Source organism: Hippopotamus amphibius, chromosome 8 (genome assembly GCF_030028045.1).
Source record: "Hippopotamus amphibius kiboko isolate mHipAmp2 chromosome 8, mHipAmp2.hap2, whole genome shotgun sequence".
In the NCBI taxonomy this organism is placed as follows: Eukaryota; Metazoa; Chordata; class Mammalia; order Artiodactyla; family Hippopotamidae; genus Hippopotamus; species Hippopotamus amphibius.
The window spans coordinates 129,577,455-129,592,907 of record NC_080193.1 but is presented as its reverse complement, the minus strand read 5'-3'; the positions used below and the strand labels follow the sequence as shown (position 1 = coordinate 129,592,907).

The 15,453-nt window shown below is 32.4% G+C and overlaps 1 protein-coding gene across 3 annotated transcripts in view; it reads left to right on the top strand.

The window, feature by feature from the left end:
• DYNC1I2 (dynein cytoplasmic 1 intermediate chain 2) overlaps positions 1-15,453 on the top strand; it is a 49,304-nt gene that overhangs the window by 19,272 nt on the left and 14,579 nt on the right. For all 3 annotated transcript variants that reach the window (XM_057745536.1, XM_057745535.1, XM_057745537.1), the window contains 8 exons: positions 1,113-1,228; positions 11,745-11,840; positions 12,069-12,231; positions 12,352-12,451; positions 13,010-13,135; positions 14,025-14,171; positions 14,552-14,665; positions 14,973-15,106. In XM_057745536.1, coding sequence (XP_057601519.1) covers positions 1,113-1,228; positions 11,745-11,840; positions 12,069-12,231; positions 12,352-12,451; positions 13,010-13,135; positions 14,025-14,171; positions 14,552-14,665; positions 14,973-15,106 — 996 coding nt within the window. The remainder of the gene's footprint in view (positions 1-1,112; positions 1,229-11,744; positions 11,841-12,068; positions 12,232-12,351; positions 12,452-13,009; positions 13,136-14,024; positions 14,172-14,551; positions 14,666-14,972; positions 15,107-15,453) is intronic.

The window sequence follows — 15,453 nt, the reverse complement described above, 5'->3', positions numbered from 1 at the left end:
GATTATGCTTTTTTTTTTCTTTAAGGCTAAGTAAGAAAATCACAGGGTAGAAAACACATTAAAAATTTCTTATGGTCCACATTTGGGACCTTAGAGAAAAGTAATCCTTTAAATGTACTAATTTTATTAAACATTTTTGTACAGGATTTTGAAAAGGATGTTTATATAAGGAAAAAGTTATATTACCAATGAGATACATATATATACACACACACACGTGTATATATATTTCAGATACCCTGCTTTATATTCTAGAAGTTACACCAGTGTTTTTACTAGGTATTTTTTTTTAATACATATTCATTATTGAGAACTTTGGGAGTTGGGAAGCATGCTATATTTGGTTAGAATTTAGATGTCTACTATAATAGCCACAACTCTCTTCTTCTGTTTGTCAAAAAAGAATATTCCCCCCATTTAAAACAGAAGTGACTTTAGTAGTTTCATGGTATTCAGAAGATATGTGGCTTTGATTTAGGTCTAAAATATCTGCACAGTAGTTTGTCCATATGTGAATCAAGGACCGTATTGACCATGCAGAGATTAGAGATTTAAAGTTTAAATATTTTATTTTAAAATCTAAATTGACTATATGATTCTCAATTTCTGCAGAATATAATTAGAAAAAATAGTTTTCAACAGAAACGTCTTTCTCACTCTTAAAGCTGAAGTCTTCTAATGGTGAAGGGAACTAAATGTGGTCTGAGTGAGATCCATATATTTGACTCTTGAAAACAAGTCCAGAATCACATCCCTGCTTAAAAACAGTTCTCATAACCAACCATATTCAGCAGTCTACTCTGAAATTTCTATCCTCTTACTGTTATCACCCACACATTTGTTCTAAGAAACTAAATTATTTGCCTCTTTAAAGTGAAAAATAAACACCTTGAATGATTCAGAAATATCTTTTCTTTTTGCTACCTTCTAATTCTTTTGTTAAAATAAAGCCAATTAATTGTTCATTTAAAATTTCTTGAATAGAATGGGTACTTAAATTACACTGTTGGATATACAATGTTTAATTCTTCCTTTTCCAAAATAACATGGTTTGGTGTAATTTAAGTGTATCATTTGTAGTATTTAAAAACATATGTGTTCACTTTATTTAGACGAGGACCTATTAAACTTGGAATGGCTAAAATTACGCAAGTTGACTTTCCTCCTCGTGAAATTGTCACATACACAAAGGAAACTCAGACTCCAGTTATGGCTCAACCCAAAGAAGGTGAGTATCTTTTCTTAATATGATTGTCATTAAGCCGTCATGTTAAGTAAGTTGATTCTTTTTTTTCCTTCCTTTTTTGTTTTATATAAAAGTAATGCTTTGGGTTTCTATATTTATATATTTGTTCTTTAAAGTTTTAAAACTTTTTCTTTAGAAGTTAATAGAAGTATAAGCTGTATGTATGTTTTTAATTTTGTTAATGTAAATGTAAATATTTCAGTGTTCATTTTATTGTTGCTGTGTGCTGTTTTAGAAGCAGAAAAACTTAATGTTCTGTTTCTGTGTCATGAACATAATTCTTCCCAAAATGAGAGTATCAGTATATCCCATAGTAAATGAAATCATGTAAATTATTCAGTATTTTCTGTGGAACATACTGTATTCTGATATACTGTCATTGTTATCCATATTAATGAACAAATCTAAACCTAATTCATAAACTTGCTCTTTTATGATCTAAGGGCTCTACTTTGTTGATTATATAGCAGCTTTTAATCTCTGTGAAACAGAGGGAGTATACATAGACATTATATTAAATGTAGAGTTCTTTGATTCTTAAACCAGAACGAGTTAACATTTTTACAGTGGGGACTAATTTTTGAAATCTCATCAGAAAGCTAATGATTTAAGCATAAAGTTAATACGATAGTTGTTTTTCCAAGGGAATCTAATAAATTTATGTTAGACATATAAAAGGTTTACTTAAGATCCTTAATACAGATTCAGTGTCTCATCTGAATCCTTTGAAGGTGTATATATATAGGAATTCAGAATTTTTCACATTTCAGAAAAGTAGTAAAGTATACATACCACATACAAACACTCCAGCAGCATCTTGGGCATTAATATTTCAGCAGCAAAAGATATGAATATTCAAACTGAATGAGATAAATAATGATTATAAATAGCTTTACCTCTGGTCATGTCAGGGTTTACCACCAAATGAATTATGGATTTTAGAGTTGATGTTATTTTGGAATTATCAGTCTATAATAAATAATCCTTTTAGCAGTCCGTGCATAAAGAACATTTTTTTCTCCTTAGCCAGGAAGATTTACTCCTGTTTAATTATAGAATGTCAAACTAAGCACTTTATCAAATGCTTAAATTAATTTATCTTTAAAATTTCAGTTAAATTACCACATTTCTCCATTTAGAAGAAACAGAAGTAATATTCATTGCAGAAAGCCCAGAAAATACAAGTGAGGAAAAGAGGGGAAAAAAACTTTTAACTCCCTAGCTATTCCAATGAAAATCTTTAAATTTTCATATTTATATATACGTCAAAAGAAAATTAGGATTATAACTATTTACAGCCTTTTTTAACTTAATGGTAGATCATCACATGCACTTTTAACAACTCTCCTTTCCATGCCCACTAAGGATGGACATAAAATAAAAATATCTTAAACTTTTCCTTTCACTTTCATCTTGTTCCCAAAAGGAGTTGACATTATCGTATATGCAATTAAATGTAAAAATTTTGAGGAAATCAGGATAACATTTTTATCCAAGAGTAGTAGTTGTTGTTTTTTACTGACCATGTGAATGTCCATTTCTATGGATACATTTTTTTCATTCATGCTGCTCCATCGATTGATAAGATAGCTTTTACAGGTACAAAATCCTCATCTTATTGGAAAAAAAAGAAACCTTGATGGTAAACTTCTTTGAGACATAAACAACTTTAAAAGAAGAGAAGAGGAAAGATAAAGTGTTGAACTACCAGTATGGAGAAAAGTAATACTGTAGGATTCTATAATTTCCAGAGAATATTATTTTATTATTATTGAAGTGTTATAGTGTCTGTCTTCTGGGAGTTACATTATTAGATATGTTAACTCAGAAAGTGAGCAGATTAGCCAAAATGAGGGTACAGTGACTCATTTAAAAAAAATTAGGCTTTTTTTCCTTTTAATAGTAATTTGGAGATTTAGTTTTACTTATGAAATGCTTTTTAGATTGTTTGAAATAGAAACCATTCTGAAGCTGTTTTGGATAATACCTATTATAATATACCTATAATTATATTTAAAGTGAAAGACTTCCATTTTTAAAAATAATTTTTTCCATTATTGTAGTAGTATATCATAGAGAATTTAGAGAAGACAGAAAGGATAGGAAATGTCTATGATACCACTGTGTAAAAGCCATACAATATTGTAATAGCCAAACGATATTGTGTTTCTAGTCTGTTTTCCATGATACATTTTTTCAAAAATTATATATGTATACATTTAGACACACAGACACACATATGTACACACATATGCTCTTATTTTCTACCTGAAATTTGCGTTTTTAATTGCTTATTTTTGACGTGCATATAAATTTTGAAGTGTGAACATGTAGCAATGTCTTTGAACAAATTTTAATGTATCGCTACATAGTATGTGACTGGCAGTTTTCAAAAAATTCTTTTTCCCATTTTTATTTTTCAAGTAATTGGAAATTTTAAAAGATTGTGATTTGTAAACTAAGCTGATGACCCAGAAGTTCAAGATAAACTGTGTTTTTTTCACTCTGAAATTATTTAAGGCAAGACTTTTAGCATCATCGTACTTCAGCTTCTTTGACAAATTTTCCATGAGTATAGGGACTGATTCTTCTTCATTGTTATAATTTCTGGTCTGAATAGTGTATGGCATGTAGGGAGTACAAACTCAGTAAATATTTGGTGAAGGAATTAATTGCTTTTACCTAATCAGGAGAACGATTTACTTACTTGGGGTTTTTTTTTTTCCCCCATGCCTTTAGTCTGAAAGTAACTGCAGGGAAAATAGGTTATTTTCAAATGTTAATGCTACAATATAATTATCGATGAAATCAGGTGAAAAAGTGTAATTAGTCTCAGTTCTTGGTTTTAATATGAATATATCATGTTCTAATCATTATTTGCCCTTAGATCCATAAATGGAACATTCATTCTCCTTTATAGCCTTCTTGAATTCTATGATGACATAGTATGTAGATACAAACATGTGCTGTTCTTTTATATTCTGTGTATCCCTCTGAATGCTATGAACAAAATTGGACCTGTTAGCATGTTTCAAATATATTATCTTAGCTACTTGTTTGTAACAGTTCTTCAAACCTCATGTTCAAATTGATGACTGAAAATTTTAACAGCAAAGAGTGCCTCCTACATATCAGGTATAGTGTAAGGCACTTTACATTCTCTCTAATCCTCTTACCAAAACCTTGAGAGTTAAATACTGGTTCTGTTTACATATGAAGAAGCAGAAGCTGAAAGAGAGAGCTTATCAAGGGTCCCATAGCTAGTATCTAAGATTCTAAACCAAGTTTGACTGATTCCAAGGTGTGCTTTCTCTCTCATGCTGCCACTGAAGTGCATTTTCATGCTTTTATGATAGTCATCTATGGTAAGAAATTCAATTTACATTACAATCCAGTACAAACATAGATACAGATGTGTACAGGTATCCCTCAAATTTCAAAAGTTCACTTTACACCTCACTGGGAGGTGGTGCCCACCAGAGCAGAGAGTGTGGCACTGCCAAGCTTCTTCTCTGGGAACTACACTCAGCATCTCAGCAGAAAGCTGCCATAGCTTTGAACTGTGTCTCTGAGCATCTGTGCTGTATTTATTTTGTGCATCTGTTAATAGGATGTGTCCTGAAGTAATTACTTCTTCACTTTACACCATTTCAGCTTAAGAAAGTTTTCATAGGATTGCTGTACTTTCAGGATAGTGGGGGAAACTTGTAACTGATACAAAAGTTTTATGAAATAACGCTTTCTCCGCTCTTGCTATATTTCATTTTTTTCAGTGTTGATTATAACATACTAAATTTATTGGCTTAGACCTGTAGTTTGGAAAACACTTCATTAAAAGATAGCATGGCTTAGTTAACTTACTTATTGGTAAAGTTGCATCAGGATAACATCATTTTGTAGTGATTGGCTAAGAGTAATGAATAAACAGCTTTGATCTTTCATGGTGTTAAGTACAGTTTTTCTTATCTTCACTGATAGTAGGTGAAGATGGCAAGATGGGTGAGCTGAGCCCAGTTTCTAACGGGTATGTCTATTTAACACAACTATCTTTAAAATTTTCCTGGGTGGACTAAACTTAGATGTTAGTTTTATAAAGGTCCACGTTTATTCATTTGCAACCTAATAAGAATTCACAGATTCTACAAGTTTATTGAGTATATGGTATATACTCGATTATTTCTTTGTTTTTTTTAGTTTCAGGTTGAGGTATATAAGTGAAGGAAAATGAGAAACGTACCCCGATACCTTGGAGCCATCCTTAGCCTATGAAACTATTTATAAAAGTGAAATCATTTCCTCTCTATATCATTACAATGATTTTCATGTCCAAGGCTCTTACATTGTTTCTTTTCCCAATTTGTGGAGGTTTTAGAAAGAGGGAAAGAAAAAACCCCTGAATTTACGGTTTTATAATGAAAACACTTTGTGCTTAACTGTACTTCTGCTTATCCATTGGTTTAGTACAGTGCCTCTCAAACTTAGCCTGGTTGGCTTGCATTTACGAATTATGTAACAAATTCCAAAACTTACCATGAGACAAAATTGCTGAAATCACAGTTTGAGTGTAACAGACACTAAATTGAACTTGGGTAGACAGTGTAATTAGTGCAGAAGTAATGTGAGTTACCAAATTGAAGATAAAAATTGGTCTTAGACGTAACTGTTTTTCTCATTTTTTTTTAAATGGCTGAATATATTCTTTTAAAAAGCAGTTTTTATCCTGCTCTTTCCCCTTTTTTCCCCCATTCTAGCCATCTTCTTGCTTTCAAGTTTATTGTGTAAGTTGGTAGCACTGTTTCTGAACTGAGGTACTTTGCTGTCTTAAAGCACCTACTGTGAATGAAATTGACTAGGAACATGTGACCTCAGTCAATGTCACTCTCGGCAGGCAAGAAAAAACTTCTCATGGCAGGAGTATGGTGCCCACAGGTATGCTCCTGGAAAAGTTACTTTCTTCTCTTACCTCTTAAAAGTTTTTAACTCTTTGAAAATGCGGTTATTTTTTCTTATTCACATCCTCAGTATGGATTTTTTTGTTGCAATTTTTAGACACAGATTTTTAAAGAGGAAGAAATTCCAAAGTTTAATCAGCTTGTTTACATCTGAGGAAACTGAGAGCCAAGGAAGTTCAGTGATGACCCTGTGGTCACAATATAAGAGAATATCAGGCTACAGCCAGAACCTGGTTTTTGATTTCCAGTGAAGTGCTTTGTTTCTCATATCATTCCACTTTCTTATCTGTGTGGAATTTTGTAATTATTTTTGGTATTGAGTTAGTAGTCAGATATTTTTCCGCAGGTACATGTTGACTTTCTACACATTTATAATGTGTAGAAAAATGTTATATGTAAATAGCTCTTAACTTTTTACTGCATGATCTTAACATCTGGAGCCCACACTTCCCAAGTAGACTAAATCTGTGGATCTTGTGGTTAATAGTACCCTTGTCTAAAATGGATTTTTAAAAAAAATTCTGGGATAAATAACACATGTAATAAATTAGTTTTAACCCTCAGAGAATCTGTGAGAATATAAAAATAATTGAAAGTTGAAGCATTTGTTCTTAACCTTGATTGAAAGACTTTAATCAGCATATCTGAAATTGTGGCTTCAGAAAAATGTAATATTTATGAGATCACAGATAACAGGATCTGTGTTAATGATGCCAATACTGCCTAAATAAAATCTGAATTTTACATAAAAAGAGACAATGTAGAGAGACGGATTCTGTGTTAAAGTAAATGGTATAATTAAATTATTACTCCCTTTTTATTTATCTCCCAAATTAGCTTTAGATCTGTACTCAAAGTATTTCCTAATTAAAATTTTCCATTGTTGAAGATCTGAATTACTGAGGAAATCCAAGTGACCTTGCATCTGATTCTAGGTGTTTAGAAAAAATAAAAGGAATGAATTCTGTTGATACATATTCATGAAGTTCTGTCCTAATATAAGATTTTCTTAATATTGATTTTAAAGAGTAAGGTATGAGATGGTGAAATTATGGACAAATGGATCAAAATGAAGTAATTCAAAAGAATGTTGATCCAGAAAAGAAAGGATTATTTTGCAAATATTAAAGGAAAATCATTCATATCTAACATGTATTTTTAAACTTATGATTGAAGCATTTCCCTCTTAATATTCTCATTTTGTTTGTGAAGTTATTTATAAGTTGAATTTTTGTAAATTATGTTTTTATATGCAACACATTTCCTGATTTTTGGAACTTAGTAGCAACTTCCTTTGTACCATGAGTAATCAGACTACTTTGTAAATTAGGGATTCTTCATAGGATATTAAACTATCTTAAAATACAGTACACCAGTATGATGAAACTAGTTAATAAATTTAAAGACAACAAATGTATTTCCTAAACAACATTAATGCCCTGATGATGAGATTTATTTTTGACCCCCCACACTGAGAATTGTGATAAGTGATAAAGTGTTTAGTGAGGATTTTCTAGGATCTTGCATGTTACCTGTTAAATGTGTTGTAATATTTTAAAATAATTCAAAGTGTGTTTGTGGCTTATTCTTAGATGTCTCTTAAACATAGCATGACATACAGATGAGAAAACTTGCTCTGAAGACTCCTTCCTTCAGCTTAACAAGCCACCCATTTCACAGATGATTTAACTTTGATTAGCCTACTCCATTGTAACAGATTATTCCAACAACTGGAATTTCATTCTTCGGTGTTATTTCTAGGTGCAGCTTAATTTACAGCACTGCTTTTCTTTCCATCTCACCAAAATATATCACAATTTTGATGTTAACTCAGTAAAAATTCAATGGTTCATTAAACCTAGTCTTAGCATTCATTGACAAGAGATTTGTCATTTTAAAAGTAACTGGTACTTTTATACATTCTTTACTGTTCAGTTTATAACCTTAGATTCCCTGTCAGAGAAAGCATGGAGTTAACCACTTAGCGTATTGCAATGAATATTCATCAATAAATTGATGTGACATGGCATTCCCATTTTTCAGTCTTCCTGCTCTATTGCAGTCTTTTTCAGTTTTAAATATATTATAGCTTATCATATAATAGGGACTAGCTTAGAAAATCTTTAGAATTGTAATACTATATTTTTGGTCATGTTAATAGTTTTTTAGTAGCTAATTGTATTAGTTTTTAATAAGAGAAATGTATTTGTTTCAGAGGAATAGTCTCTGTTGTTACTGATGTTAGGCATTTCTTCCCAAATATTTGGTATATATAGATAATCAGCTTTATAATAAAAATATTGTTTTGTACTTTTTAAAGACAGGTCATTTTGTAATGTTCCTGGAATTTTTATTTAGCTTAGTCATTTTCATGAAGCTTGGATTTAAGTATCTATCATAGTTTTTAAATCAGTTTTTAGTTCATGTAGGAAGAGAGGTGTGTACATTCATTCTAAAATAAAGTCCTAAAAACAAGTATTTAAGTAGATTATACTCATCATTCAGATACAACGAAGATAATCTGTATGGGCAAATAAGCATGGCAAATGCCATAAAGTAGGCAGATATAGATCACTGTCTACCATACTTCATCTACATTTTAAATTTTAAAAGGAAAAGAGTGTCTATAAGCACGATCTTTTCTGTTAAATATGTAGATTACGAGGTCACTTAGCACCAAAGTACTGACCATATGCATTATGACAGGAATTTGACACCTGTCATTGGAAATGATAGTTAGAAGCTGTATAATGCAACCAAGTTGAGGAAGGAAAATATGGTGTGGATAGGAGGCTATAATTTATAATTCACATTGCTTAAGAATGACCTCATACAGGGATATGTGTATAAAAACAGATGATTGAACTTGGTGTACCCCCAAAAAAGTAATAAATAAATTAAAAAAAAAAAAAAAAAAAAGAATGACCTGTCCAGGGTGACTCAGATTCCCTATCTTTGATTTTAGGATTTACATACAGTGAACCCTACTAGTCAACAGAATTGATTAGGATAACTGACAGTATCAGCAGAAAATAGAAAAGTACATATTTTCAGACTTAATTTTTTTTAATAAATTTATTTATTTAATTTCTTGGCTGCATTGGGTCTTTATTACTGCACACAGGCTTTCTCTAGCTGCTGAGAGGGGCTGCTAACTCTTCACTGTGGTATGCAGGCTCCTCATTGTAGTGGCTTCTCTTGTTGTGGAGCACAGGCTCTAGGTGCATGGGCTTCAGTAGTTGCAGCACACGGGCTCAATAGTTGTGGCGCACAGGCTTAGTTGCTCGGTGGCATGTGGAATCTTCCCAGAGCAGGGCTCGAACCCGTGTCCCCTGCATTGGCAGGTGGATTCTTAACGACTGTGCCACCTAGGAAGTCCCCAGACTTAATTTTTAATTGAAGTAAATATCTTGTTATTCTAAAAGTCAACTTAAATATAATTAAATTATTTTATTACATTACACTGGCAGGTGACTTTATGGTAGAATTTCATCGTAATGTTTGAGCAGTACACCATAGAGGTGTTACCAGTTATAGTTTTCAGATTAATAATCCATTGTATATGAGAATTCATCTAAAAAGGAGTACTGTCTTTCTGTTTTTCTGTGTGATTATTTTGCCCAAAAAAAGCTTTCATTTTTTTAAGTAGCACAAAAGCTGTAATTGGCATGCTTTGTAAGGAAGTGTCAGTGTGCAAGAGAGTGGTGATCACTAAGAATTCTTTTACGTGTTCTTTCCCCTTTGCACCACCGCCTCCTCAGCGGGGTCACTGAGATCACTAGCTTTTCTTGAAATGGCCATTTTCACTGGCAGGTGCATTATACCCTGTATTTTCAGATTGTTTTTCTATTCTGAATGTTTGGCAGGTTGATTGCTCTGGCTGCATTGACGGAGAAAGGGCTGACAAATGCGGTTGGGCTGGCTGAAAAGACAGTGATTACTGTTTTCCTTTGTGGCTGATTGAGGCCCTTGAAAGGAAAAATTTTAACCTTCACCATTTGGTTCAAAAGTATGAGCATATATTGAAATCATTCGTGCCATTTATCCTAGTTCTGTAAACTTGTCAGAACGTAAAAATCGCTCAATTTCAAGTAATGTAGGATTGGCATACGTCATTATCATTTTGATTAAGTTGGAGGTTGTATCATTGTGTGCATTATACAGTGTCATTTAAAGCTTTCTTTCCTACAGGTACAGTTATATTTTTATTGCTTATACTATAGAGTTAGAAAGATTTTCATAGCTCTCCAAACCTAACACTATGTGTGTGGTTTGGCAGCTGGTGTGGCCTACAAGCTGCATTTTGTTTGCAGGGTAAAGGCTTATCTGTAGCCCTCCTGGAGTGTGGGTAATTGCACAGGCTCGCCATTGGGGAGAGAGAGGATTGGAAGCAGTCAAGCGGAAGAATGTTATGCCATCCCATTGCCACCTTGTAGCAGAAAGACACAATCCCAGCAGTGCCATCTGGTTGTCGCTATCTAGTCAGCTGGCCTGGCTGCTGGGACCATGACTTGGCAGCTGGTTCCCATCCTTGACCACTCTTTTGTGTGTGTCATGTGTGTGTGTGTTTTAGATAATTTTGAACGTGGGTCAGGGAAATGACTATAACTAACAAGTAAAGTCCCCTTATTGAATGGGCTCTCATTACTTGAGATGCATGCTGCTGCAGATGCCTACTGCCATTCCCTCATAGACAAATGACATATCTGTTTAGGCAATAAAAATAAGCGTTTTCTTTATAAAAATCCACCTCAGTATGTAGTGAAAGAGAAGGTAGGCAAAGTTGTATGTTCTAGAACATTTTAAAATAAGTAATTTAAAGTTATTTCCTGGTTTGGGGGTATAAGGAGATTTAATAATTTTTAAAAGTCTTATAAACATTGTATATTATCTCAATATGTATTTTTATTCAAGTTAAGAAAACAGTATTTTAAGCACTTATTGCCACATCATATAACGGTAGATAATGAGACTTGCATTTAAAATGACAGAACAGAAAATGTGGCCTCATAGCTATTATCTTTAAAATCTGCCTCTCAAATAGCAACCTGAGAGTTAATGTAAGCCGTCTTTATGCCATATGAACACCCATTAGACACTGATGGTGTCAGATCACAAGTAAGCAGCCAGCTCTGTAGGCTATTTTAGACGTTTGATTTTCTTCATTTTACAGCATTAATGTGTCAGCATGCTACATAAAACTGTGTAGGAGTTGCATGTTGTTCTGTCTGGAATAAATGCTTGCAAGCTTTTAGAGATTTCCATGAGGAACTCATCCTAGTTGCTTATATATCTTATTTCAGTTTATGTAGCTACAGAATTTGATATGACTATTGCTGAGTTACCACATAGGTATGTATAAAAACCAAGAAGTTCCACTTAATTCTTTTTTTAAAGTTGTATTGATAAAATTTATATTATTTGTACTTGTTCTATCTTATCAGCGGTTTGCTTTTATCTAAAAAGTTGTGATACTTTCTGAAATAATTACCTCAAGAGTTATCAGTTATTTTCATAAAAATAATTGTGTTATTCTTTTTTTTCAGATGAAGAGGAAGAAGATGATGTAGTGACTCCTAAACCACCTATTGAACCTGAGGAAGAGAAAACTTTAAAGAAAGATGAAGAAAGTGATAGTAAAGGTATCTTAAAGAATTTAACTTAAAAAAAAAGAATTTAAAAAATTTTGTTGATTCCTGTTATGATTGCCTTTATTATTTATGTATTAAAGTAGAATAAAATGCTCTAAATCAAAGAGGTGAATCTGCTTGGAAAAAAAATGAGTAGCATTCATTGATCCAAATTGTGATAGTGAGATGACATGATTTGAGTGACATAAATCAGACTTCAGAAAAACATTTGTTTTACAGCCCCCCCTCATGAGCTGACTGAAGAAGAAAAGCAGCAAATCTTGCACTCTGAGGAATTTTTAAGTTTCTTTGACCATTCTACAAGAATTGTAGAAAGAGCTCTTTCTGAGCAGATTAACATCTTCTTTGACTACAGTGGAAGAGATTTGGAAGACAAAGAAGGGTAATGTTTAATTGCTAAAATTATGGCTTCAGCAGTGTTGAATTACTTTCAGATTAAGATGGGAAGTTGTAACAGTTGTTGGTTTTTTTTTTTCTTTTTTTCCCCCATCTTTTTCTGTAGAGAGATTCAGGCAGGTGCTAAACTGTCATTAAATCGACAATTTTTTGATGAACGTTGGTCAAAGCATCGAGTTGTTAGTTGTTTGGATTGGTCATCTCAGGTAAATTATAACAAAATTGGTTGCTATTAACTGATTTTTGAATTACAAGAAGCAGGTAGTTTTAATTATGGAAACTGTATAATTAAATCAATTATATTATTAAAAATACCGATGATCGTTCTAATGTTATGGTTGTCTTACATACATAGGAAGAGAGGATTGGAAACACTATATTTAAAAATCAAGATTTTATTCCTGGTGTACCCCCCCCAAAAAAAAAATAAAAAAATAAAAAAAAAAAAACAAAAACAAACAAAAAAAAAAAATCAAGATTTTATTTATGCCACAGCCCAGTTTTGCTAATTTTAATTGCTCACCAAATCCTTTGGATAGAATTGCAACACATATTTTAATAAAATATTTTAGCATTAAAACATTTAAAATAACTATACTAATTTAAAGTTTTTCTAACATTCCAGTGAGCATAACTCTAGATATATATTTCTTGGTGAAGTGTGAGGAATTTGTATTTTCAGAATAATTTGATAAAGACAGTTGAATAACTAGGAATGTGAAACAGTTCTTATTATGCATAGCATTTTCTTCCCACTTGAGCAGTACCCAGAGTTACTTGTGGCTTCCTACAATAACAACGAAGATGCTCCTCACGAGCCTGATGGTGTGGCCCTTGTGTGGAATATGAAATATAAGAAAACTACTCCGGAGTATGTGTTTCACTGCCAGGTAAGATGGTCTTTTAGCAGTCTTCCTCAAGTTTAAGAATACACTAATGAATTTAGACAAGTGCCTTTTTTCTTTTCTTGTCAACATAATGATATCATTGGATTGGCATTTACTCAACCACCCCATATTTGCAAACAGATGTTAACAAAAAACTGAAGATTTCTCAGTTCAACAAGATCTGTGTTTTCTAGCTTTTCTGACATCTCTTATGTTTAATCACACCTAAAGTCCTTTGCAGTTGTGATTTTCTATTATTGTGATTGATTGTATAAAAGGAATCTTTTATAAAATGTCTCTTCTACGGGGAATTTCTCAGGAACTTATTTGCTGAATATACAATTAGATGGTTGGCCCACTGAATTACTTGTACATGGCCTGAGGAGTTGGAACTAGATAGTTTTAAGTAGAAACATATGTTTGAAGTAGGAAACAGATGCAGATTTTTAAAGTGGATTTAATGGGAGGTTAGAATTTGCAGGCCTTTCTGGTTGCATAAGTTATAATCTTTTAATAATATCATAATTCTGCAAAAACTTAACTGAATCAAAACTAGCATATACTCTGTTGTCAGATTACTGTCAGAGGCTAAAGTAGAGCCAGGTATCTTTCGATTTAATGATGTAATCAAATAATTTTTGCTTTCTTTGATAAATTGCTTAAGCATTTCTGTAAACAGTCATTACATTTGACTTTTAAGTAAAACTATTCCAAAGCTGTATCTTTATGTTCTAAAGCAAAATGAAATTTTTAAGAATATTTGTTTACTGGTTTTTATAATGTCTGATACCTTACAATAAAGGGGAAAATGTTTTGGAGATAGATTCATTTTTATAACTTGTCACACTTCTTCCACTTGAACCTTAAATATAAAAATCTTGCTTATTTGCAGTCAGCTGTTATGTCTGCTACATTTGCAAAATTTCATCCCAATCTGGTTGTTGGTGGCACATATTCAGGCCAAATTGTGCTGTGGGATAACCGTAGCAATAAAAGAACTCCAGTGCAAAGAACTCCACTGTCAGCTGCGGCACACACAGTAAGTTAAAGAGGTTATTTCCATTAGATTTCTGTCTTCCTTCACCATTAAATACTTAGTAATATCCATCAGAGTAGTCTCAAAATGTGTTTCCTTTGATGTGTGAATTCCTTATTATTTAGCAGCCAAGAATGAAGGCTCTTTTTTTTTTTTGTATTTTTGGGAATCTGTTTTATTAGAAACTCATGTCTCTTCTGAGATAATCTTTTGTTAATCCACAGACTAGCATGAAACTTCACATTAAAAATGCCTTCAAGATACTAGACTGTTTGGATATGAAACAGAATACCTGTGATTATACAGTAAAAATTCTTTCTTTCTTTCTTTCTTTTTTTGGTAAAATAATCCCAGAAAACTTTCTTTAATATCTCTTTCTTTAGCACCCTGTATATTGTGTAAATGTTGTTGGAACACAGAATGCTCACAATCTGATTAGTATCTCTACTGATGGAAAAATTTGTTCATGGAGTCTGGACATGCTTTCCCATCCACAGGTAGGTTAAACTTGGAAAACTCTGAAATTTTGAGGCAAATATTGGTACTTTAAGTCTATATAAACCCCAGCTTATGTTTATCATAAATGTTTTATAATAGTATTATAGTAGTAGTGTATAAATCTAAACATGTATTAAATATAATTTGTGGTGTATATACTTCATTTTGAAACCTGCTTCACTTAATAAAACTAAATTTTTATGAGCAGTATAGTAAAAGAACTAGTCACAGACTAATTAAGACTAGAAAGTTTTCTTAAAAAAATCGTAAGTTTACAAAATAATATGCTCAATTTTTTCTGTGTAGGATAGCATGGAATTGGTTCATAAACAGTCAAAGGCAGTCGCTGTGACATCTATGTCCTTCCCTGTTGGAGATGTCAACAACTTCGTTGTTGGGAGTGAAGAAGGTTCTGTGTACACAGCATGCCGCCATGGAAGGTAAATCTAAGCTGGAATTTGCAATTATTTAAAATTTTCCCTTGAATAATCTCATTAAAACAAACTGCCTCTTATTCAAGTAGAAATCTGTCCTAGAGCCACTCGTTATTTGTGACAAATTATTTAAGTTCAGGTATATAAAATTAAAACTTAAATACTTTTTAAAAATAAAAGGCTATTTTGGATCGTGTTGTGTTCTGGATTTTGAGGGTTGTGGTATGTTGTGGTTTTTGTTCATGTGGACGTACTCACAAAAGTTAGTGGTATTCAGCAATTACAAATACAAAATACACATGCCACATACTGACCTTTAAAGTTGTAAATTAGGTTTTCAGCCGTTTTTCCAT